Source organism: Lynx canadensis, chromosome B2 (assembly GCF_007474595.2).
Source record: "Lynx canadensis isolate LIC74 chromosome B2, mLynCan4.pri.v2, whole genome shotgun sequence".
NCBI lineage: Eukaryota > Metazoa > Chordata > Mammalia > Carnivora > Felidae > Lynx > Lynx canadensis.
In genome coordinates, this window is record NC_044307.1 from 138,410,532 (window position 1) to 138,434,720 (window position 24,189).

Sequence of the window (24,189 nt, forward strand, 5' to 3'; positions counted from 1 at the left end):
GCAGAGAGGGAGACATAGAATCTGAAGCAGGCTCCAGGCTCTGAGCTGTCAGCACACAGCCCGAAGCGGGGCTTAAATTCATGAACCACAAGATCATGACTTGAGCCAAAGTCGGACGCTTAACTGACTGAGCCACCCAGGCGTCCAGGTTGGTTTTTTGTGGTTTTTTGGGATGAATAATTAAATCAGATTTTAAAGTATGGTTTCAAAAGAATATGGGAAAAGTGCATTACAGTGGCATCTAATTCATAACATTCTTGAAATAGGAATAATTATTGAGCTGGAGAACACTGATAAAATAATAATGTTATATGTAACACTTCATTCTTTCCATGTTTACATTATTTAATTCTCATGCCTACCCTGTAAATAAAGTATTCTGTTTCTCATTTGAAGATGAGGGAACAGGCTCAGAGAGGTTCAATAGAATATTTGCCCAAAGTCATATGACACAGACATGTCACTTGAAATCAAATTTAAAATTAAAGTCTGGCATTTGGGAACAAAAAGATCAATCTATGCACAATCGTGTGTTGCAAGGATACTATTAAGAATGTTACAGGGAGATGAGAAGTCAAGTTTTTGGTTATCAGTTTTATTGATAAATATTTGCAGTTGTAGCAAGTGAGGAATAACTAAAATTTCTACAGATTAAATACTGTTTTCTCAGAAGAATAAGCATTTTATATTGGTCAGAAATTTAAAAAGAATTGAAAAGAGCATGCAAATATAAATGCTTAATATTATTTTGAAAATTACGGTCATAAGCTGTCGATATAAATACACAGACAAGAAAATAATCTTTACTACCTTTCAAAATAATTTGCCAATGTATCCAGTGCAAAGTTTTTAAAATTAATGTTTGATAGGGTTCTATATAGGCATTTTAAGATCTAAGAAACTGTAGGTGGCTTTTGAAAGAGTTCTTATTTTCCTATTTCTGATTGTATTTAAAATTTCTTTCTTGTATATTTATTCCTCAAAGCATCTGATATGTTGTATTTTTTGCAAATATAATTTGACACAGTTATGATATGACATTTTTTCAATATGTTAAAAGTGTACAGAAACAAATGGGTAAGTTCAAAATTAAGAATTGGGTTTTATTTTAAATCAGCTTAATGGGGTGAAAATGTATTTTTGCCCCTAATATATAAATATTATTTACCTATTTCTATAGTCCTTTTGCAAAACTGAACTATCAGGTGAATATATGATATACATTTCATTCTGTAAGTAAGAACCTAGGCAGCATTAAAGGATACTAATAAACACCCATGCACCATGACCAAATATCAGAACTGGTCATCCTATGTACATATTTTAAGATTAAAAAAAAAAAAAGACCATATTATGGTCTTGATTTTTGCGCTCCATAACGTTGATATCAAAATTGTGTTTTGCTATTGTTCATATGCCAGCGCACCCATTGTGCTTAGAGCTGCCCTCTAACTCTGTCGGGGCATCTTTATTACCTTCGGGTAACATAATAACAATTATCCAGAGTAAAGAAGAAGCGTCATCTGGCCATTATTAGTGTGATCTATGTTACAAGATCCATCTCTGAAGAAGTCTGGCTCTCCAATTTAGTTACATGTATTTATATATGATCTATATCCTCTACTTTTCCATTATAGACACATCTGAATTTAGGCACTATAGAAAGAGCATTAAGCTCTTTCTGTGTGCATTAGCAGATTTTAACAGTACACAAAGATGTCCTGACGATCTGAAACACAAAGTGTACCTTCTAAAGTGCTAATTTTTCCCCTGGGAGGAATATATTCACTAGGAAAAATCAAATTCTACCATAACAAATATTGTGCTCTTGGAATGGTAGCATAGACACCAGTTGGGGGATTTTTGTTTATTATAGCTCTGTATTTAAAACAGAAGGAGTTATACCATATTTTAAAAATTGGTAGAGTTGCAAATATACATACTCTTAGATAGAAACTTTGAACGATTTGAAATTAAATGAGAAACCCTCCCCCCTCCGTAGGAATTTAGCGCAGAAATGCTCACATAACATGGTTACCAATATCCAATGTGTAAATCTCGTCTAGAATCATTCTCAATGCAACTTCCTAATCAGGTTTCAAAAGGATACACTAACTTCAAAGTCTGTATTCTACAAATGCCCAGGTTAGAGATTAGGACTCTTTAGAAGGGTCCTTATCTTTTACATTTGGTAAAATATTAAAGGTATTGTCAAACAGACAATTCATCTAATAGTCCAAAGTATCTTATAAAGATAACTTATGACTAGCAGGTCACCATCATATATAGTAACAACAAGAATATAAAGTCTACATTTAAAAAGATTGACGCATGCTGTGTATCATAGTATATTACATATTTTCTAGTCATGTGCACCAATTTATTGTGCCTCAAACATAGCAACAAGTATGATATTACAACATATATGTGTATACATCATAGAAGCATAATAAACTCAATTCTAATCAAGAAAAAATTAAATAATTTAGGAACAATAGAACTTCACAATAGAAGTGATGATTCTTTTAGGTTTTTCTTCACTCTTTTGGAAAAAATAGGACTTTTTGTAAACATCTTCATAGCTATCTTTCTTTAACATATTACTGAAAACTATTCAAATAGTAAATATCTACTGACATTGATAAAGTATGTCTTAACACACTAACACTTTCAGACAAAAACAGGCATTTGTTAAAAGAAATGATTATTATAAATATTTCCTATCTTGTATTTTAACTACATTTTCATAAATAATGTATTTAAAAGTGCTGAATATGATAGGATAGTCAGCAACGCCAGTGTAAACAGAACATTTTGTTTTCTACTCTGCAAACTTTTTTTTTAATCCCATTTTGTCAAACACTGCAACAGTTAAAATATTTGCATAGGGAATAGATAATAGCCCTTTTAACCATATCTCCTGAATTCTATATAAATTAGAAAATCAAATTCACTTAAAAAAACAATTCTTGAAATGTTTTAAGTTTATGGAAAAAGAAACTTACGATGCCAGCTTTTCAAGTAAAATAAAATTTAAAAAGAAAACCCCAAACTTGTTTATTTTAAAAATGTTTAATAAATTAAAAAATGAGAGGTAGTTAAAAAATGGCAAAGAAAACCTATAATTTTAATATCATCCTTAATATAAGGCCCAGTATTCTCAGTGGATATAAATATTTTTAAAACTTTCATGTTAGGTTACTCAATATTATATTTATTAAGTTTAAGATTAAAAAAATAGCCTCCAGGGGATATTAATATTCAAATGTAACACCTTGATATAAATATGACACTGACTTTTTGTGTGTGTGCATGATAGGATACTGTTTTCTTGAATGTCAAAAGTATATGCCAATGTCAGGCAAGTATTTTGTCTTAAAGATTTAGTGGTACTTATAAAAAATAATATGGCAGCTAGAAGATTTGAGCACTGTCCTGCCTTTCAATTATGGATGAGTATTAATAGTTTGGTTTTAACATTTTTAAAATAAGTCATTCTGAAGATACTATGAAAACAGTTAAGGTCTGAAGTAGAGAATTATCTTCTGCGTAACCCTTACAAAACTTTTCTCAGTTAAAAACTTAGCTTTTCATTAGACTTTGCTTTCAAGGAAAATATGCCACAGGACAGATGCTACTCATCAAAATATTTTATGATGCTACATGTAGGCATTCCTTTATTAAATCTTTTTTTTATATTCCAAAACTAAGTTATTGAGCTTAGTATTTTTTTTCTTGCTGAAGTACATACTTTACACAACCATTTTAGAACTGGAGAGCCAGTCTTTAATAAATTAATTACAGTATTGGACATCTGATATATACATAGATTAATTGTGTTCTATTACAATTAAAAACAATTATCACTCTGATTTGTCACTGAGATAGAATATCTTCAAATTGTTTTGTGCTTTTTTCTCTTTTCTTCTTATTATTTGTTGTTTGTTGGGTTTTTTTAAATTTTTGTTTTGTTTTGTTTTGTTTACATAGCAAACTATTCTGTAAAGAAAATGCCACAGTTTTGGCAGTGAACAACCAGAGGAATCCCCCATCAGGATTTCCCAACAAACATAGATAAATAGCTCTTTTTCCAAGTACAGAAATATCGGCTTCAAAATGAGTGTACTGAACACAGTATAGAGCATGTTTAATACCATTGTTACAACTAAAAAATTGGCTTTTTCTGTCTTAGATATTTAAAATGCAAACCACAGCCAATTTTTTGGCAATTATTTCTATAAGACCATATTGCACAAAAGTCCTTAAACACGGATATAAGTTATGCCATTGGATTAAATATTACAACAGCTACGTGGCAAATGAAGCAGCTCTACTTTGTACATGCAGCCTCGGGGGATACACTAGGAGACTGTTCACAGGACTACAAATACAGTTTGCTTGCAAGTAGAATGAGTGTTGAATAAAACAAACAATTTGGCAATTCATTGTCTTATGTGGTATTTTCTCCAAACTTAACCATGGATAACCTTGATAAAAATGGAGACAAAGACCATATGGTTGTATTTTCACAGTAGCCTGAGGAATGCTAAACTGTAGTTCTCCAGGAACTCAGCTTCTGGTGTTAGTGAACTACTTTTATTTCCCATCCCAGCCCTCCAAAATGATTTTTTTTTTTTAATGAAAATTAAGATTCAGAAGTAGAACTGGCAGTACTTTCAACAAATGACTTATAAATTTGAGAGTTCAAAAACCTTGGAAAAGAATCTCTGTGCATTAAGGTATATATCTGAAGTTGGGCATCTTCATACATGTGAGGATTAGGATCCAACAGATTTCTATTGATCACCTCTCTAACTCGAGAATCGAGACTGACCTAAAAAGAAATAAGAGCAGATACATTAAATAAAATTTTTTTCAAAAGATCTCAATTAAGTAAATACAGGTGTGTGACATTTCAGAGAAACTTCAAAGAGTTAAATCTAACTACCTAAAATCTTGAGGTTACCTTCTCAAAGGCTACATCGCCTCGCATACTTTTCTTCAAAAGTTGAACTAAAACAAACAAACAAAAAACAACTTGTCTTTAAACCAGAAATTTAGTTCACAGATACCTTGGCTTACTTGGATTTATCTTTTCTATGCATTTCACTCTGGGTTTTTTTGACCATTTCTATTCATTGTTGAGGCCCTGGAGAATTCCCTAGCCAGAACAAGGATTTATCTCCTACTATGTGACTGCTGGGGGTAACTCTCTTAATGGGACAAGGTAAAAATCTGGCAGAGAGTAGTTCTCTGGCAAATATTAGCATGTATATCGAGTGCTGATTCCTGATCGTATTACATCCCAACAAGTCCTACTGTGGCAAAGTAAGAAACCCGGAATGTGGAAGGCTGTAGTGGAGCAAAACTACACCAAGTATTCTTCATGTCTTAGTGTACCTGGCAAGGCACAGGGAACTATATAGTCCTTATGTAGAAATACATCTGAAGATCTCTTTACTAAAGATTAAGTAGAACAATTGCTTGAAATAGAGTCTTTAAAAGGAGAAACACAAGTAGGAATTCGGAATACCCATACAAGTAATCAGTACAGCATTGTTTTTGAAGTGTAAATAAATTCTGCAAATGATAGTTGTTGTGGTGGTTGTTATTTTTCCTCACTATATGCTGATCCTGTCTGTTGGAGCTGGTAGGATGTGCTGGAAAGGGAACTGAGGACAAATAAATGGCAATAAGGGCATGTTTGGGGAATAGAAGTAAACTCTGCTCTGAAATGACATTAGCAAAATCTGAGAGGCAAACCATCATAGACTTGTCCTGATTGGTTTCCTCAGTCCTCATAGTTGTACACGGACTAGAACATTGTGATCCATATTACTTGTCTCGTGACAAGTCTATACAAACCTTTTATAATGATATTTAAATGTTTTGTCCCAAGCATTTTGCAAAAGACTTTTTGGTCAGGCTTCTTTTCCCACCCACTCTTGGGATTAAGCCTGCGGTCTGAGATAGTCCTGGTGACTGAAGTAACTTATATTTCCATCTGGTGTCCTCAGATTCTTGAGCTCTATGGCCCATGTGAAATTGGGTTGATTGATACACCCCAAAAATGGTTGCTATGGGAGGATTTGTCAGGAAATGGTGATCCGGTATAATTTCGGTGGCATTACAGAAGAAAATTAGACATCTCTTGGCTGAACTATATTTATTGTCTTAAAGGAATTCTTAAAAAAAAATGTTCTGGAAATGGATCATTTAGGTTTTATTCTCTGTGTTATTGCCTTCTAAGGTTATCATCAAGTACAGAGTAATAAAAAATAGATTTTTTTTTCTAAGCTTTTGTTTAAAAATATTGTTGGTCTTTCTACTCAATAGTAATATGTTGACACTATTTAAACTGATCTTATACTGAAAAGTGGTGTTATGGTAAGGTGAAATCTTAACCAAATACACTCAACTGGTTTTGTAAATGTTTTTGCTCTTCCTTTCAAACTTAAGAACTTTTTGTTTCAATGGAGAGGGAAATATTAGTGATAAAGAAGATCATTTATTTCTTAAATAACAGCATAATTTAATATAGTTTGATTGCAGCTGGAAACATTAATCTTAAGACAGAGAAATAAAATACCTTGAATTATTAAAGGTCTTAAGTTTTCGTTGCATAGTTTTATTTTTTTGCAAACTGAAAACAGTAGTGAAAGATCATAGAGAAAGTAGTACCATACATTCAACATTTAGTAATCGGTAACAAAAACTCATTTGCTATTTCTATTTAAAAAATAAAATATTTACCTTGATATGTGCTTGTTTGGAAAGGTTGTCAGTCAAAAGAGGTGTAGAGAGGTCAAATAACAAGGATAAACCCCACAGGTATAACAATCTATAGTTTCATCTGGTGGCATCTTTGTGCTTCAGATTGTGGAACATCTATAATACAAGTTAGTGGAGGTGGATCCCAGCATGGGCCCGAGCCATAGTCACCCTAGGATTCAGGCACAACTGGATGGCTCGTGATCCCATCTACTCTGGGGTCCAAAGTCTAAGGGATTGAGGAGTTTCCTGTAAAGAACTCAACCTAAGGGAAGAGAAAGTTGAGTAGCACAAGACGAGAGCTACCCGAAGGCAATGGGAAGTCTTTTGTTACTCAGTCCTCACAGACTCACGTGTAGGTAGGGGAAGGAAGGGTGCAGTGCAGCAGTCATGGAGTTAAAAAGAACTACTCCTGTGGCTGGGGCACAGGACGGCACCTATGGACTTGGCGACATTCAACCAGCAGTTTTAGCTGAAACACTGGCAGTGTTGAGAGGTGGCAACTGCAGTTACAGAGGTTAGGTAACTTGGTGATAGGCCTGGGGGAACTTGGAGGCATTCGCTCGCACTGGGAGCAGGAGACAGGAAGAGGAAAAGCAAGTGGCTGGCAAACAGAAAAATGTCTGCTGGCAACTCCACAAATCAGTTGGGAGGAAAATGCCATGAGAGCTACAGGTTCCACAAGAGCGTGGAGGTAAAGCGGAGAGAGTTAAGACAGAAATCTTGCCAGTGTAGTCTGGGAAAACCTGGACCCAACTCAGTGATATATATATACCTGCTTAATCTTGCCAGATTTCCTACCCAGTGGAGGAGAGCATCGAGGCAGGTGAATATTGCCAGAAGATTGCATACTAACTTTTGACCCTGCCTTTCCGTTCCAGACATCAAGATGCAATGGAAATTTTGACTCTGTGGAAGTTTTGGGCAGAATCATACTGAAAATGATGAATTTTCACTGAAGTCTTTTTCCCTTGCAGAGACCCCGCTTATATCAATCAGGTTAATTCCTTGAACAGTTTTTTAGATATCATGATTAAGTTTTTTCCTCCATTTTTTCCCCCATCTTATTTTTAATTTTACCAAAGCTGCTTTATTTAGGATACTTTTCTAAGTATAATTCTGATTTTTTTCTTTTTACCTTATAAATTCGTATTAAATTTTACCAGTGATAGCTTCTGCTACTGGAAATGTTCTTTTTAATTTTAACTAAATTTGGTTTTCTCATATCAAATTTTATAAAGAATATCTGTTTTCCCATCAGTTTTAATAAATTAAAACCATGTGTACTTTTAGTCATATTATTTTGTGTTGACTGTTTCTACTGAAAATGGTTATAAGTTGCAAATAAGACTACTGGAATTTTGTTCTTGGAACAAAGATCATTGGTAGGATACAGTGCAAAAACCATATTCCTGGTAGGGCCCAAATGATGGGGAAGTTATCTTGCTTTTCTGGGGGAAAATTCAGGCATATGGTAATGGTTACTGTTTCTCATTCTGTCTCAAATTCTCTAGCTGGGTTTATAGAAATCTACAGTAGTGTCATGAAGAAAATACTAAGCAATGGGACTACCAGTCAGCATATTACAGTTGAAAGGGCAACACCTTTGGGATCAGAAGACCTTTGGGATCAGATAGATATAGTTCTGATGCCCTACAACAGTTGTTCCTCTCTTTGAGAGTCCATTTCTTTTGCTGTAAGATGGCACCCTCTGTCCTAGGGGCTAAAGGATTCTTGTGAGACTCATTCAATTATGTATGTGAGACCATTTTGTCAATAACAAAATGTAAGCCCAATGTAAAGTGATATTAGTAATAATAATAATGGACCATATCATGGCACTTTTTTGATCAGTGTCTTCAGACTTTGTATCAACTTGAATTTTACCTCCTCAGAGTGACCTTACCTTACAACCCCTATTCTAAACTATACTATTGACCTCCACACCCATCATAATGTTTATTACAGTTTTTAGTTACTTGCTTTTGACATGATTTGTCTGTCTGTCTTCCTAAAATGTAAGCTCCATATATAGGACAGGCCAATGTTTTCCTCATTCACTAACATATTCCCAACATCTAGCCCAGTACCTGGCTCATAGGGAAAAGTTAAATATGTTCTGAATGATAATATTCATGCCCAAAGAAATGAATCTAGGAAAATACAAAATGAGTCCTGTTTAGAAAAACTAATTCACTGAAAAGTTCTAAATTCACATAATTTTGCTTGAAGAGGCATATACCTGCACACAGAGAATCCACATATCTATCACATGTGCATCATTTTTAGATAGTTTAGGAATTTAAATAGGTTTACTGCTTTTTTTCTCTCAGAGAGCAACTGGAAATTCAGGATGAAATCAGAAGCAGCAAATAACCCCTACCACTAGTCAGATGCCCGTGGGAGAGACCCAGAAAGTCAGAGATTTAGCCAGTTTCTGAACTTTTTCTATGCCATTTTTCTACAAAATGAGGAAGATGAGGTCAGAGAGCACTGAAGTGAGTTGCTTAGTGTCACAAGGATGGTAAGGAGTAGCAGACCTGGATTACGGCCCAGGTTAAGGATAATGCCATCACTAAAGAGATTGGTAAAAAACTGATGGCACATAGTTTTCTTCAGTTCAGATGTCTTACATGTGTTGACGATTTATAGTTATGTACTCATTCAATAGCTCGATGCTGTTTATGGTAGGTAATAGCTTTCAAATAGACTTTTAAAAAAAGATTTTATTTTTTGAGTAACATCTACACCCAATATGGGGCTCAAACTCATAACCTCGAGATCAAGAGTTGCAGGTGTATCTACCAACTGAGCAAGCCAGGCACCCCAAATAGACTTTTTATTAAAGTTGTTTATTTTGCTGGGTTTGATGTTTAATAAATATAAGCTGCTATAAGTATCTGCAATCTGCAGCAAGGTTAATATTAAATTCTTCCTTACTGCTCCCATTTATTTTTTCTTTGAGAACATCACATTAAAAATTTACTGTTGAAAAATGCTATTTACTCATTTTTTTTAATTTAAAAAGTTAGCCCTTTCCCCTCTTGAGATGTATGCTATACCAAGAAATGGGAGTTAAATTGTCTCCTGATTGCAAACATCTACTTAAAACATAATGCTCAAATCATTAAAAATGCATAAAAATGTAATTTTTATTAAAATAAAAAATGTAATTTCAAGCACACTGGCTTAAGAAAAAAAAATATATATATATATCCCCCCCCCCCCCACCGAAGAATGTAGATTTCTCTACATTTAACAAAGAGGAGCATGATAACTCAATCAAATTAAGGTTAAATGAGAGTCTAGTGAAGAAAAATGAGTTTCTAGTTAAGAATCGAATCCTAACAATTTTTAGTTATTTAGTCATTATTTTATAAATGATTCAAATATTCATGTTATTTAAGAATATTTTGAGGGGCGCTTGGGTGTAGCTCAGTCGGTTAAGCATCCAATTCAATTTCTGCTCAGGACATGATCTCGCGTGCCTTTCGTGGGATCGAGCCCGGCATTGAGCTCTGCGCTGACAGCACGGAGCCTGCTTGGGATTCTGTCTCCTCTGCTCCCTTCCCCCCTCACATGTGATGTCTCTCTCTTGCTCTCAAAATAAATAAAAAACATAGTTTGAATAATTACAAACAGTTACAGAATTCCAGAGGTGGAACAGCCTGGTTATCTAGCCCCCAAATGGGAAATAGATCCCAACTCCAATTGGTCAGTTATGGCTGCTTTGAATATTGTGTTGAGGGGATTCTCAGGTTGAATCTGGCTTTAACAGTAAGAACCAGGATCGATTAGCCGTGTCATTTGGTGGAGAGAATGAAGTAGTGGTGTAAGAGCTTCCCAGCTGTCATTCTGGATTTGGTTTACTATTCTCTGTGTCCCTTTTTATTTTTATTTTTGTAAACAAATCAACTGATTAATGAATCATTGAAGTGAACTAATTTATCCCAGGCCGCACAATTAGGATGAAGCAGAGTCAGAACCAGAATCCCATGCACTTGAATGAGGAGTTCAGTGTCCTTACTGCTATATAGTCAGGGCTCCCTTGATGTGGCATGTGTTCTCTCCAGGGTTGGAAAACAAAACTCAAAGGGTGATAGCTCAGTATCATCAGTTATTAATGTATTGTGGCTGATTAGAGATTGAGAAGTTTTTGCACAGAAAGGTCAGTGAGACATAATAGTTTAGAAATGGCTCTGCAGTAGCTAGAAAGTGCACGTCATACTCTAAGTGTAACAGTGACTCAGGTCATGGTTCAAGAATAAATATATCTATACCTTGGCTTGAAATATAACCTTTAAACAATTATCTTTTATAACTGCAAATACCTACTTTTGGTTTGTTTTTGCTGCTAAACAATGATCAAGTGTAATTATTATGTCGAGAGAAGAACAGTCTGTTGGCTAAACGAGGTACTGCACACTCTCCAATAATTTAGATCCTGTGTCAAGAGTCATTTAGAAGTCAGCACATAAGTACCAAAATGATAAAAATTTGAATTTCGCTTCTGCCTTTCTGTGTAGTGTTTAGGGGATATTCAAGAGTGGGTAATGGCCCAAATATAGATAGACAAAGGAGAAAAAAATACATGGCTGTTATACTAAATATTAGTCCATGTAATTTAGGAAAATTATCTTGATCAGGAAATAATATTTTAATGACTTTTGTGAAACTCATATTTAAAATGAAGATACTAGGATTAAACAAAATTCCATTATTTTTGAAAAAAGAATGAAAACTGAATAGTTCATATGTGAGTAATCAACAACTAAGATAGCTTTAAACTATAGCCCAAAGAAGAATTAATTTTGTGAAAATTGTGTATTTTACAAAACTCCATTAATCCGTGACATCTGAAAATCAGGACTGTGAAGACAATGGGCAAGTGTTTCCTATAAAAATTAAAAGCTAGCCAATTGAGACTGTAAAGTAAAGGAATTATATGTACTTAATAACTGAGAATATTTTTTTCTACCAACATTATTTTAAAATAGAACACCATCGGGGGCGCCTGGGTGGCTCAGTCGGTTGAGGGTCTGACTTCAGCTCAGGTCATGATCTCACGGCTCGTGAGTTCAAGCCCCATGTCGGGCTCTGTGCTGACAGCTCGGAGCCTGGAGCCTGCTTTGGATTCTGTGTCTCCCTCTCTCTCTGCCCCTCCCCTGCTTGTGCTCTGTCTCTCTCTCTCAAAAATGAATAAATATTCAAAAAAATTTTAAACAAAAAATAGAACACCATCATAGATAGTGCAAAGAATGAACCAGATAATCAAGACATTTAGCATTTTCAGATGATACATATTATATATTTTGGGGAGAGAAATGGGCTAGATAATCTTCCCAAACACTAATTACAGGCAAGAGAAGCACATTTTCAGGCACATTTGGATCCTTTGATATATCTGCCATGTAATGCAATATTAAAATAAAAATGAGAATGAAATTAATATGCTAATAAAATCCACATAGAACTGGTTAGATGCTGAGGTTCTAGATAGACCAGAAACCTGAAGAATGTACTTCTGGGATATAGAAGTATAACGGTGTTAGAACCACAATGTGGCATCAGTAATAAATGTATTGAGGCTACAGAAAAAATTCTCGCCACCTTGTTTCTCTGAATACTTTTTCTATGTTGATGCAGGAAATAAAGAAAAAACGTAGGAAAATCTTTGTGTATCCAATTCCAGGTTCCTCATTTTATAGAGACAATACTATTGGAGTAGTCTGGAATACCAATGGCAATTATAACCTAACTAACAAATTTTTAAAAACTGACTTAGGTATATACCTCATTAGAAGTGAAATGGTTTATATAGCACTCCAAACATAGAGATTATAAAGTAGACACTGATTCATTTTATAGATTTCAAGGTGAGGAGTGGAAGGCAGGTGGGGGCCACATCCCAGGTTGGGTGAGGCATCGATAAGCACAATTTCTAGGGGACTCTATAAATGTCTGTGTGCATAGGAGAGGAGTGTGGAGCAGAAGGTACCAGGTCAGGATGTTTAAATGCACAGAGACAGAAAAGACGGAAGGTGGTGTGGAGAAAAGAAGGCCTTCTGGGAACCTCTCAATTCAAATGCGCACCTCGGAAGTCTGTCACCCCATACTCCTGAGGCCTGGCTACACTACTAACCCCTCCCTCATCAATCCCTCCGTGCTTTAAACTCTGGAAGCTGGAACATTTCTCAGGAGCAAACTGATTTTTTACAGAGTTAACGGAAAAGTGTTCATTTGGTTGCCTGAAATGTCCCCTCTATTAGGTACATTTTGGCAATGGCAAAACTAGGATAACTAGAATAAGTAAAAGAATTGCTATTACCATCTCTCCCCTAAGAATATTAAAGGGTCATAAAGGCCCATTCTTCAATTCTGCAACAATTCTATCATAAACATCAACAAACATGGCAGCTTTTGTTTTGTTTTGTTTTTACAGCTCCTATTATAGAAGTCTTCAAACTAGTAGGCGTGTGGAAAGCTTGTTAAAAGTCCAGATTCCTGGGCTCTATATCCAAAAATATAGGCCTGGGTAGGCCTCGAGTGTTTGCTTTTCAAACAAATGCTCCAGGCGATTCTCATACAGGAGATCTGGGGACCACACTTTGAGAAAGACTTCCCCACAGTAAACTCTTCTTTTCCACTTTAGCATAAGTCACTATATAAAGCAAATTGTGTCTAACAGGCTTCCTAATGTTAGTTCTGAAAAGCAAGTAGCCTACCACACGATTCAGCCAGAGATAAATGATCAAAGCATAGAGGGGAAACCTAGTCTTCACACCTATTCAGGTAGATTCTCAGAGTGGAATCTAAATTATGTGTCCAGGGAAGCCTTGGCGCCTGTCCACACCCCATGCATCACCCAACTTGGACAGAGGTCCCCTCGGGTTCATCCTTGGTTTTAGGAAGCCCACATCAATTATTTTCCGGATGTTTACCTCTTTTGGTGATAGTATAGAAATGTAATCTTCATATATCATTCTGGCCTTTTCTTCAATTACTTTTTTGTTCTGCTCTTTCTTTAAGTCTTCACACGCAAGCCAGAAAAGTAGGTTCTCTTCACTGTATTCTGTTCGGAGAAACTCTCTGAAAAGGTTTCTTCCTGCTGGGGCCTTCATCATCTTGTCAAAATTTTGAGACCAGGACAACACTTCATCTGAAGTGGGGTTTTGGCTGCAAAGACAGAATTGGGCCATTATCAAAGGCAGCTTTGACCGAAGAATGCTTAGCCTAGGAAGACAGAAATTACTATTCACTTGCTGCCATCTAGTGCTCATTTCCCATCAGTTCGGCCTGGTCTGGGAATCACCCGCCAGGACTAGGCTAGTTATTTCTGGGTATTAAGAAAAATTCATTTAGGCACAAGTGTGTGTTAGGGAGCTAAGCATTCAAATAGCAAGGGGCAACACACACTATGCACATTATCATCATAAATTCCTAAGGAAGCCTGGAAATGTTCAAATCTTAATGCATTACAAATTGATAAAGACAGCCTATGTGTTACTTTGAAGGGCAAGTTGAATTTTTTGTTTGCATCTGATAATAGATTTTAATTTTAAAGCCATAAGGTATAGTTTCTCTTTTCCTTTCTGGTAGCTACTTTTTCATTTGTCACTAAATCTAAAGTAAGAATATATCGTGTGCACTAGTCACACATTTTCCTAAGCTTTAATAGTTACTCTATGAAATGTTATGAATGAATTATTACCATGAATGGAGTTATTAGAGTTAAAAAGGACAGGGCCTTTATAATGACACTGAGGGCTTTCTAGATATTTATATTCAAGTTTTCAGTGGCCGTGTTCATTCAGAAACCACCACTTATCACTCCTTTGGTATACATCAAAGAAATGGAAAGAAGCAGCTTGGGAGATTCTTATGGTTAACTTGATCCTGATCTTGCTTTCTTATCCATTGGTTTATTTAAGAATTTTCTAACCTCAGAAAGTTAGAAATAGAACTACCCTAAGATCCAGCAATTGCACTACTAGGTATTTACCCAAAGAATACAAAAATACTGATTCAAAGGGATACATGCACCCTGATATTTATAGCAGGATTATCTACAATGGCCAAGTTATGGAAACAACCCAACTGTCCATCGCCTGAAGAATGGGTAAGGAAGATGTGGTATACATATATATAATGGAATATGACTCAGCCATAAAAAGGATGAAATCTTGCCATTGTGCAATGACATGGACAGAGCTAGAGAGTATTATGCTAAGTGAAATAAGTCAGAGAAATATAAAAACGATATAATTCAACTCATAATATGGAATTTAAGAAACAAAACAAATGAGAAAGGGGGGGGAAGAGACAGGCAAACTAAGACACAGACTCTTAACTATGGAGAACGAATTGATGGTTACCAGAAGGAAGGTGGGTGGCGGGGGGATGGCTTAAGTAGGTGGTGGGATTAAGGAATGCACTAATCATGATGAACATTATATTGTATACGTGAAACTAATATTACACTATATGTTAACCAACTGGAATTTAAATAAAAACTTTAAGGAAAAAAAAGAAAAAAAAAGAATTTTCCAACCTGAAATAATTTGGTCAGAGAAGTACCTGTATTTTATTTTTTCTTATTTTTTTCTGATCAAGTATTTTAAGTAGATTTGCTACTATTCCAAAATGTCTGAAGTTCCTCTTTTATTTAAGAGAAATTTAAAGGTGGGGGCGCGCCTGGGTGGCTCAGTTGGTTGGGCATCCGACTTCGGCTCAGGCCATGATCTCACAGTTCCAGGGTTTGAGCCCCGCGTCAGGCTCTGTGCTGACAGCTCAGAGCCTGGAGTCTGCTTTGGATTCTGTGTCTCCTTCTCTCTCTCTCTGACCCTCCTCCACTCATGCTGTCTCTCTCTCTCTCTCTCTCTCTCTCTCTCTCAAGAATAAATAAACATTAAAAAAATTATTTTTTTAATTTAAAGGTGTTAAAATTACCATGGAGCATCAACATTAAAATTTTCTAAGAAGCAGAAAAAGAAAGCACCTATAATTATATGACTAATCTGCTTAGATTTTAATTTTATTCTGTAGATACTGCAATGAGAAGTTGATTCTCATTTTGGAGAAAATACTTGGTTAGAGTCTGTTCTGATGGAAATGGGACCAGGGACTAACTGGGTGCCCTTTCTGACCAACTTAGGTAGTTACATATGTTTTTGTGTCTGTTTTAGACTCTTCCCTGATAGAGAGAAAAACTTAGAAAAAAATATCCGTAGAAAAGGCAGGTAAAGAATTAGGGCCAACGGGGGCTACTGCATGTTAATAATCATTACTTTTTGAAAGAGAAAGATAAACTGAGGCAGTGTGTTCACTGATAGCTTAACACTGATAATAGAAAAACCTGATTAAAAGCAATTGCCATCACAAAATAAGATCTCCCAGGCTGAGATGGTGTGCATTCCACAAAACCATCTGGAGGAGTACCAGGACTCAAGAGCTCACACCTCAGCACTGAGTAGATGTGTACAGTGTACCAAAACAAGACACAATTACCAGGTGAACCCCACTCACCTTTCCTCTAGGACCTGGATGCTCTCCATTTTGGTGGTATGTGTGGGTCTTCCTGCATTTTCTCCTCTTTCTTCATTCCTAACAGTGAGGCTGCAAGGTAGTATAACACTTTAGTGTGTCTAGGGAAAACCAGTTAGTTAAAGAAAAGAAAAAACAATTCCAGGAAAGGATTTTGCAGAAGAATTTTATCCTCAACAATGTGAGAATATATAAAGCACAAGAAGAGTGATACCATTTTGAAATGATGGGTGAGCCTATGTCGACGAAAGGAATCAAAATGATTTAATAAAATAATGAAGTAAATAATAATCTCAAAAATGGATTCTGTTCTACATTCTGACTTCATCCTTACATAATTTGAATTACTTAACATCTCTAAGGTACTCACGTGATTATATGCTTTAATATTCGATAGATATCATGATGTTACTCTTTGGAGTAACATCATTTTGACTTTTGCTTGGTTCTATTCCTAGTTTGTTTTCCATTCATTTTCCCCCACTGATAGCTAAAAATATAAAATGTTTCAGATTCTAAAACAAAATTTGCTAAAATCACATTGTCATTTTCTGCACCCCGGGTTTTCTGTCCCTGACACTGTCAATCCTCTATCCACTCAAGTTTGAACCACTGGGTTTGTATTTGACTTTGTCTTTGCCCTTTCCTCCCATTTAGTCAATCTTCAATGTCTTGGGAGGGACAGGGCAGTCACTCTGAGGGTTTGGGTCAGAGAGCACTGGGCCTCTGGGTCTCTGGGATGTCAATTTGAAAATATTGCAGGATTGCAGGAGCTAGGATAATCCCATGGGCTTTAGTAACCCAGAACAAGAGGATTCAGATAAACTGCAGCTAAGCAGCACTATAGGGTAGAACACTCAAGGTTCTTGGTGTAGACCAGACATAACAAGGGAGGTTATCGGTGATACTAAGAGGCAGGATGGTTGGGATGACTCAGAGTCCTCGGAAAGTCAACCCACTGAATTAAACTGATCCCTCTGTCTGAAACCCAGGAAGCCTCATGGGAGCCCGTCAGAGAGTAAAAGTTCAGACAACAGGTCTTTCATTTGTTCATACATTTATTCCACGAGGAGTAATGGGAACTATTATTTCCTAGTGCCTATTATGTGCCAGGCACTGTCTTTGTCTCTTTGGTTTTATTGTCCCCATTTTATAGATGAGCAAAGTGAGCCACAGAACTGTCTCCTAGGTTGGCTCAACGTCGGATACTAAATATGTTGTATGGTTGGGATTTGAACCCAATTCCCACACACAACTCTGTAATCCTTATTGAGTACCTATTAAAAACCATGCTCGGGATGCCTGCGTGGCTCAGTCGGTTAAGCGTTGGACTCTGACTCAGGTCATGATTAAGCATCCGACTTTGGCTCAGGTCATGGTCTCGCGGTTCGTGAGTTCAAGCCCCACATGGGGCTCTAAGCTGACAGCTCAGAGCCTGGAGCCTGCTTCAGATTCTGTGTCTCCCTCTCTCTCTGCCCCTCCCCCACTTGTGCTCGCTCTCGCTCTCTCTCAAAAATAAACATTTAAAACTTTTTTTTAAAAACATGCTTTCTGATAGGCACTGAGGCAATATACTACTTGTGTGAATGCAGAAAAGGGGCACTAAATATGGTTGTGGTGGAAATAAGGAGGTTCGTGGGAGAAGGATTACAACAAACCGTTAGTCTTAATCTGGAAAGTCTGGTAACAGAAGTGGAGACATTGTCTCATTAATTCATTCATTCTGCCTGGGCAAGGGTAAGGAAAGAGAGAATGTTGCAAAGGGCAGAATCTATGGCAGAGGGGCCAATGTGGAACTGAAAGAGACTAGATGGGAAGGGGAAAGCGGACTACCTGGAGAAAAGAGAATGCAGTGGGAACTGCAAAGGATTCTGGGGAGCAGAAACTAGAGCTGATTGTTACTTAAACACACAGCAAACTGACTAGTGCTCCACGGGGAGGAAGCGGTTCCAGGGTTAGAACCCTCAAAGCCTTCAGTGTGGAGCAGCCACGGAGAAAACAGTGAGGTGGGAATCAGAGAGCGCGGCACAGTCATTTAGGTCTCTGCCTGTGGGATCTGTGAATGTGTCTGCAGCTTGAGGTAGCCTAGAACCCTCAGCCCTCCATGTGGCAACATGCGGAGGTCAGGGATGCATTTGAGAGGAGATCCATTAACTTCTCAAAGCATCTTTGAGGAGGAGTGCTTCTCTGGAATTTGACATACTTCTAGTAATTATGGGAAATTGGGTGGGAGGAGGTAGGAATACACTTGACAATATCCTGTGAAATTTCCTGGGAGAAATTCATGATGCCAAATATATAAAATATGCAAGATTTTTGTAAATTCTAAAAAGACCGTATTTAAATAGATTAATACTCATTCTGCCAAGCTTTACTGAGCTTGTATGTGTATGCGTACGCACACCATAAACAGACCAGAAAATGAGCATGCTTTCACTGATTCAATAATAACCCACCTGAGAATGTATTTCTGTTACATTTCCACAGTGTCCCACAGAGTGTGCCACACAAATGCAGCTATACTTGACACAACATCTCAGGGGAAAAAAAAATGTTCTCCATGGTCTCTTTGCTGTAAGAGTAACAAATCTGGAATCTACATGCATGACTCACAAGTTTCTGAACATGAATTCTGGCTCTTCTATCTGTTTCTGTGATATTTACAAACATCCCAAATGCCACCATATTAGAGTGATCATCCTGAAATATTGGGTTGTTTACATTTTTCATTTCTGCAGATGGTAAAATATGGACACACATTTGTACTAAAACTGCTTATAATAGATACTCAATAAGTGCTTAACTGTTCACCGTTTGCTCTGTTTCTTGATCTGATATCGGATACAACACTGCCCCGGAGAAAGAAACTGACATTTAGCAATTGTCACGTGTCCTTTTAATTGACTTTGCTTTACAACCATTCTTAAAAAGTTGGCTTCAAAGTCCCAGTTATCAAGAACCACTGATAATGCCACTTTATGATGAAGAGAAATGGATAAAATGATAAAGGAGCAGGTACTAGACTGTTTACCATCTATGCCTTAGGAATGACTAACGTCTGTCCTGACTTACTTGATCTTGCTCTAAGTAGCATAGTAGAGGGTTTTTTTTTTAAGGTGATAAAGGACAGGAAATATTTGCTCTACATCAACATATAGTACATGTGCTTGAGAAAAGCTCTAAAAGTAAATCAAGCTTAACAGTTGTGAGGGGTCATGTGGAGACATGTTTTTTTCACTTTGACAATGTTTGTAACATTCTTAACTAACATTTCAGCTTTTTAAACAACTAAAGCCATAAAGATAACAGAATGCATGTACAATGCTCACCGGGGGGGGGGGGGGGTCTTGGTCAAAGTTGAAGTATTTTATAGAAGATAGTGCCAATAATCTAGGCTAAGTATACTAAAATTAGCATTGAATTAAAAAATATTTTTTAATGTTTATTTTTGAGAGAGAGTGCAAGCAGAGGAGGGGAAGAGAGAGAGGGAGACACAGAATCCAAAGCAGGCTCCGGGCTCTGAGCTCTCAGCACAGAGACCGATGCAGGGCTGGAACTCAGGATCCACAAGATCATGATCTGAGCGGAAGTCGGACACTTAACTGACTGAGCCACCCAGACACCCCACTAAAATAAGCATTTAAAATCCCATTAGAAATTTTCTAGAATGGTGATTTTTGAGAAGCGAGAAATACATGTGGTATATTTCAGAAAATAAGGATGTATACCTTCTTTGTGTGTGGGGTTTTTGTTTACAGGGGAGTTGGGCTAGTGGGGTGCAGAAAACATTACCAGCTGCCCATTGTAGAGCCTACCTACTGATTCATCATCATGGATATGTGCAGGGCCTATTTTGGAAGACAGTCTACTTTTGTAAGAAAAACAATTGGTTCTTAGGGAGAGCCCTTGAAATGACTGCAAATAAGATGAAAACTTTGCAGTAGCCATGGTAACTCTAGGATAGAGGCTGATCACAAAACCACATATATTTACACAAAAACTCAACTGAGAAATCAATTTGATGCTTGAATTTAATTCACTATGACATCAAGGCTCAAGAAAGATCCAGTGTAATTGGTAACTGCAGATACTACTCAATATTTTAATATTCTTACATTAAATCCATTTTTCTTTTTTATTTAACAGCTTCTGCCTCACATTTGCCAGTGCAAAATGGAACCAATATCCTTTGGACTCTGAAAAAGAATTGGTAGGTTATTCTTTAAATGCTTCATTTTTTTTCCTCTCTCCATAAAAATACCATGGTAAAATAATAGTACAGCTCTATTTGGGAATCAACAACAATTTATAAATATGTATGAGACAGCTGGTCCATGCAATGTTGCCTGGGTTGGAAATTCAAGATGAATAAGACAGAGTCTCTGAAACTGAAAGGTTCTGACAGGTAAATAAGCATCACACAGCGCTGCAGTGAGAGCTAAAATAGTGGTATGCATCCACTGGTCCTTAGGTAGTTACAGTATCTGCACACTCCTGCAGGAGAGAATGGAGAGAGGCTTTGCAGAGGAGGTAATGATTAGACTGAGCTGACCAAAGAGCAGGTGTTTCAGAGGGAGACCTGGGCAAAGGGAATTAATTCCAAGCAGAGGGGGACTGTCACACCTGCGAGGCTGAGAGCTGTAAAAAAGTCATGATATGGATGAAGGGCCCAAATGGGCAGATTAGATGTTTCAGGGTGGGAGTGATAAATCAGAACAGGCAGTGAGGTGTGCTTATGGAATGGCAGTGAGGTGTGCTTATGCAAGAAGGCAATGACGTGCTCTCCGAATGTAGACTATACCTCCTTTACAATGATTTTGGTTTTCCATGCTTTATTTTCCTTCACCCGTAATGGGGATAGGGTTAAGAGCCACTATACAAGGTTGTAGAGCAAAGACTAAAAACTTGAGACAAAAAGGCAAATTATCACACGTGCTTAATTATTAAATGGAAGGGCAAATTAGCTGCATATTAAAATGACAAACCCAAGTTTACCAAAGAGCTTTTAATTTCAACTTGAGGAAATAAAGCCTTATACTTTGCCATTATTGTAAAACACTTCCTCATACATGACCTGACTACTTCTTCCTCACAATAGTCCTGTAAGGTAAGCAGGGGATTTGTTATTAATCATTCCCATCTTATTTAAGAGCAAACAGTCCCCAGGGTTGATTTACACCATTCCCACGAGTAAGCCACATCAGGGCTGGCGTTGAACTCATGTCTTTTGACTTCTGGTCTCTCATGTTCATCTTCACTATTCAATGCCACTTCTCTTTATATAAAAGAATTAATTGTGGTATTTTTTGCCTTTTTAGTTATTTACAAAGACTGTTTGCTCTTATGTGTTTGGAAAAGGTAGAACTCTTATCACAAACCAGTTGACTGAGTTCACACGCCTCCTCCATAAGCACCGTCCACCGCTATCGGGCTGTCGGGGTTATTGCCCAGAGGGCTAAATATATGGTAGATACTGGCAGGAAGCAACTTCTCAATTCCCTGGAATTTGTGATTACCAGGAAGGAGTTGTTACAGAGCATTTTCACAGCAAAGCCTCCACGAGGAGAATCTCCATGAGGAGATTCCACTCATGACTGCGAACTAGGTGTTGCTATTGCAAAGAGCCCCCTGGGGGTACACCTTGCTCACATCGGCAGAGAAACTTTGAGAAGGGAGTGCAGAAAGGAGAAGAGCAGTGATGTGTTGCTTAGAAAAGACAAGAAACGGAAGAAAAAAAGGCCCCAGAAGGTGGGGAAGCAACCATATGCCATGCATAATTTCTCACATAGAAAAATCCAGTTAGAGTCAAACCCTTGACTTCAACCTTATCACTTTTATGTATACATTTTGGTAAAACAAGTTGGTTTTTTGAATGGGTATGTGGGGATGGCAATGGTGGTTAAAAATTTGTGTCTGGAAATGTTATACAACAGTTGTCTAAAAAAACACTATTGCCTCTATAAATATCCCCCCTGCTTCTTATAATCATGTCTATAAATCCTATGACACATGAGAAATATAATCATGTGTCATAAAACAAGTATTTTATTTGGCTTAAGTTTTTCTTTCACAAACTTAAACCTCTCAAAGGTAAAATAATCAGCTGTTTAAAAATCTGTCCACTAGATGGCTGTGTTGCCTTTATAAATGTAATTTTTAATCAAATCTGAATAAAAGAAAATGAAAAAAGTTTCTGGGAGTAATTACCCCTTATTTGGGAAAAAAAAAAGGAGTTGATGGAGTTTTGATAATTATATATTTCTAAGGAATTGGAGAAGAGTCATTCAAGTTTTCTGGGAGTGAAATAATCAAACTTGAAGGGGATAAATTTAATCTCGGGAGGTGTGCATAATGGCACCAAGTTTTCCTTTTTGGCATTTAGAAAACGTTCTGGATATTCCCCAGCCTTAAGTCATTTGACTTAGGAACACTTTAGTCTTAAAAAAAAAAAAAAAAAAAAAAAAAAAAGGCAGGCATAATCCTATTAACATTATAGATATCCATCCCAATAAATTGTTTGAAACTCTAATGTCTCTTGCTGCAGTAATATGGAACTGAGGTCATACATTCTTGGAACAAATTAACGTGACAAGGTTTCTAACTAGCAACAGGCAGGAAATTTCTTTCTTTTTTTTTTTTTTTTTTAATTTAATATTCTTTAAAGGAGCCATTGTGAGAGAAGACTCTCCAAACTATTTTATTTCAAGTTTGGGTTATATGTAAACAATCATTTCTTCTTTTGATGCATGGAAACTGAAGAGAAATCTCTTTATCTACTCATCCCCTCTCTCTTTGCTACCAATTTCTCACTATACATGCTTCTGTTTGAAAATGGGTTTGAAAGATCCCCTTTTTCCTTTGGTATTAAATTTTTATTTCAAACTCCAAGCCAATTATTTTTAGGTTCATTGACACATCGGTTTGATTTAGAAGGCCAACTGCTGACAAGCTATTACATGGTTAAAATCTGGATCCATTACATAAAGTTTATGTTTAGCTTAAATAACCAAAGTTTCTTATTTGGTATAAACAGGTCTCTCCCCGCTCCCCCCCCCCCCCCCGCCTTAAAATTAAGAGAAGTACAGGACTGGGGCACCTGGGTAGCTCAGTAGGTTAAGCATCCAACTCTTGGTTTTGGCTCAGGTTGTGATCTCGCAGTTCATGATCAAGCCCCACATCAGGCTCTGTACTGGCAGCATGGAGCCTGATTGGAATTTTCTGTTTTCCTCTCTCTGTCCCTCCCCCACTCACACTGTCTCTGTCTCTCTTGTGATAAATAAATAAACTTAGAAAAAAAAAAGGCACTTTGCTTTATAAAAAGATGAGAAGTACAGCACCGAATATTTAGATGTTCTTTATATAATATCTCTCTTCCATTTCAGTTCTCAGGTTGATTGAAATCCTATTTTAAGGGGCGCCTGGGTGGCGCAGTCGGTTAAGCGTCCGACTTCAGCCAGGTCACGATCTCGCGGTCCGTGCGTTCGAGCCCCGCGTCAGGCTCTGGGCTGATGGCTCGGAGCCTGGAGCCTGTTTCCGATTCTGTGTCTCCCTCTCTCTCTGCCCCTCCCCCGTTCATGCTCTGTCTCTCTCTGTCCCAAAAATAAATAAACGTTGAAAAAAAAAATTAAAAAAAAAAAAAGAAATCCTATTTTAAGCTCTTCCTTCCACCCACTGTAATTTTTCCTGTAAGCCATAATTAAGTTAGTTGATGCTTCTGTGGGAAAGCAAATAGTCTTGGGTGTGAAAAGGCCAAATGGACCCCTATTTAGTTAGTAGACACTGTTATTAAAATGGCACGCAGTCATCTAAGTCCTTGAAAGCATCAGTTGAGTTGGAGCTCAAGCTTCTGGTTTTAGTTAACTTGTGTGCCTGTCA

The 24,189-nt window shown here is 37.0% G+C and overlaps 1 protein-coding gene and 1 long non-coding RNA gene across 6 annotated transcripts in view; one reads left to right on the forward strand and one right to left on the reverse strand.

Annotated features, from left to right (window-relative positions):
• Nucleotides 1-24,189, forward strand: part of LOC115514542 — a 117,043-nt gene that overhangs the window by 25,247 nt on the left and 67,607 nt on the right. For 3 of the 4 annotated variants that reach the window (XR_003969013.1, XR_003969014.1, XR_003969017.1), the window contains exons 4-5: nucleotides 7,653-7,770; nucleotides 20,461-20,524. This is a non-coding gene — a long non-coding RNA (uncharacterized LOC115514542). The remainder of the gene's footprint in view (nucleotides 1-7,652; nucleotides 7,771-20,460; nucleotides 20,525-24,189) is intronic. The other variant, XR_004343680.1, reaches the window with a different exon arrangement.
• RGS17 (regulator of G protein signaling 17) overlaps nucleotides 3,868-24,189 on the reverse strand; it is a 93,891-nt gene continuing 73,569 nt past the window's right edge. For both annotated transcript variants that reach the window (XM_030316624.1, XM_030316623.1), the window contains exons 3-5: nucleotides 16,297-16,386; nucleotides 13,713-13,947; nucleotides 3,868-4,834 (exon numbers count right to left, since the gene is read on the reverse strand). In XM_030316624.1, coding sequence (XP_030172484.1) covers nucleotides 4,646-4,834; nucleotides 13,713-13,947; nucleotides 16,297-16,386 — 514 coding nt within the window. In that variant the 3' untranslated portion in view covers nucleotides 3,868-4,645. The remainder of the gene's footprint in view (nucleotides 4,835-13,712; nucleotides 13,948-16,296; nucleotides 16,387-24,189) is intronic.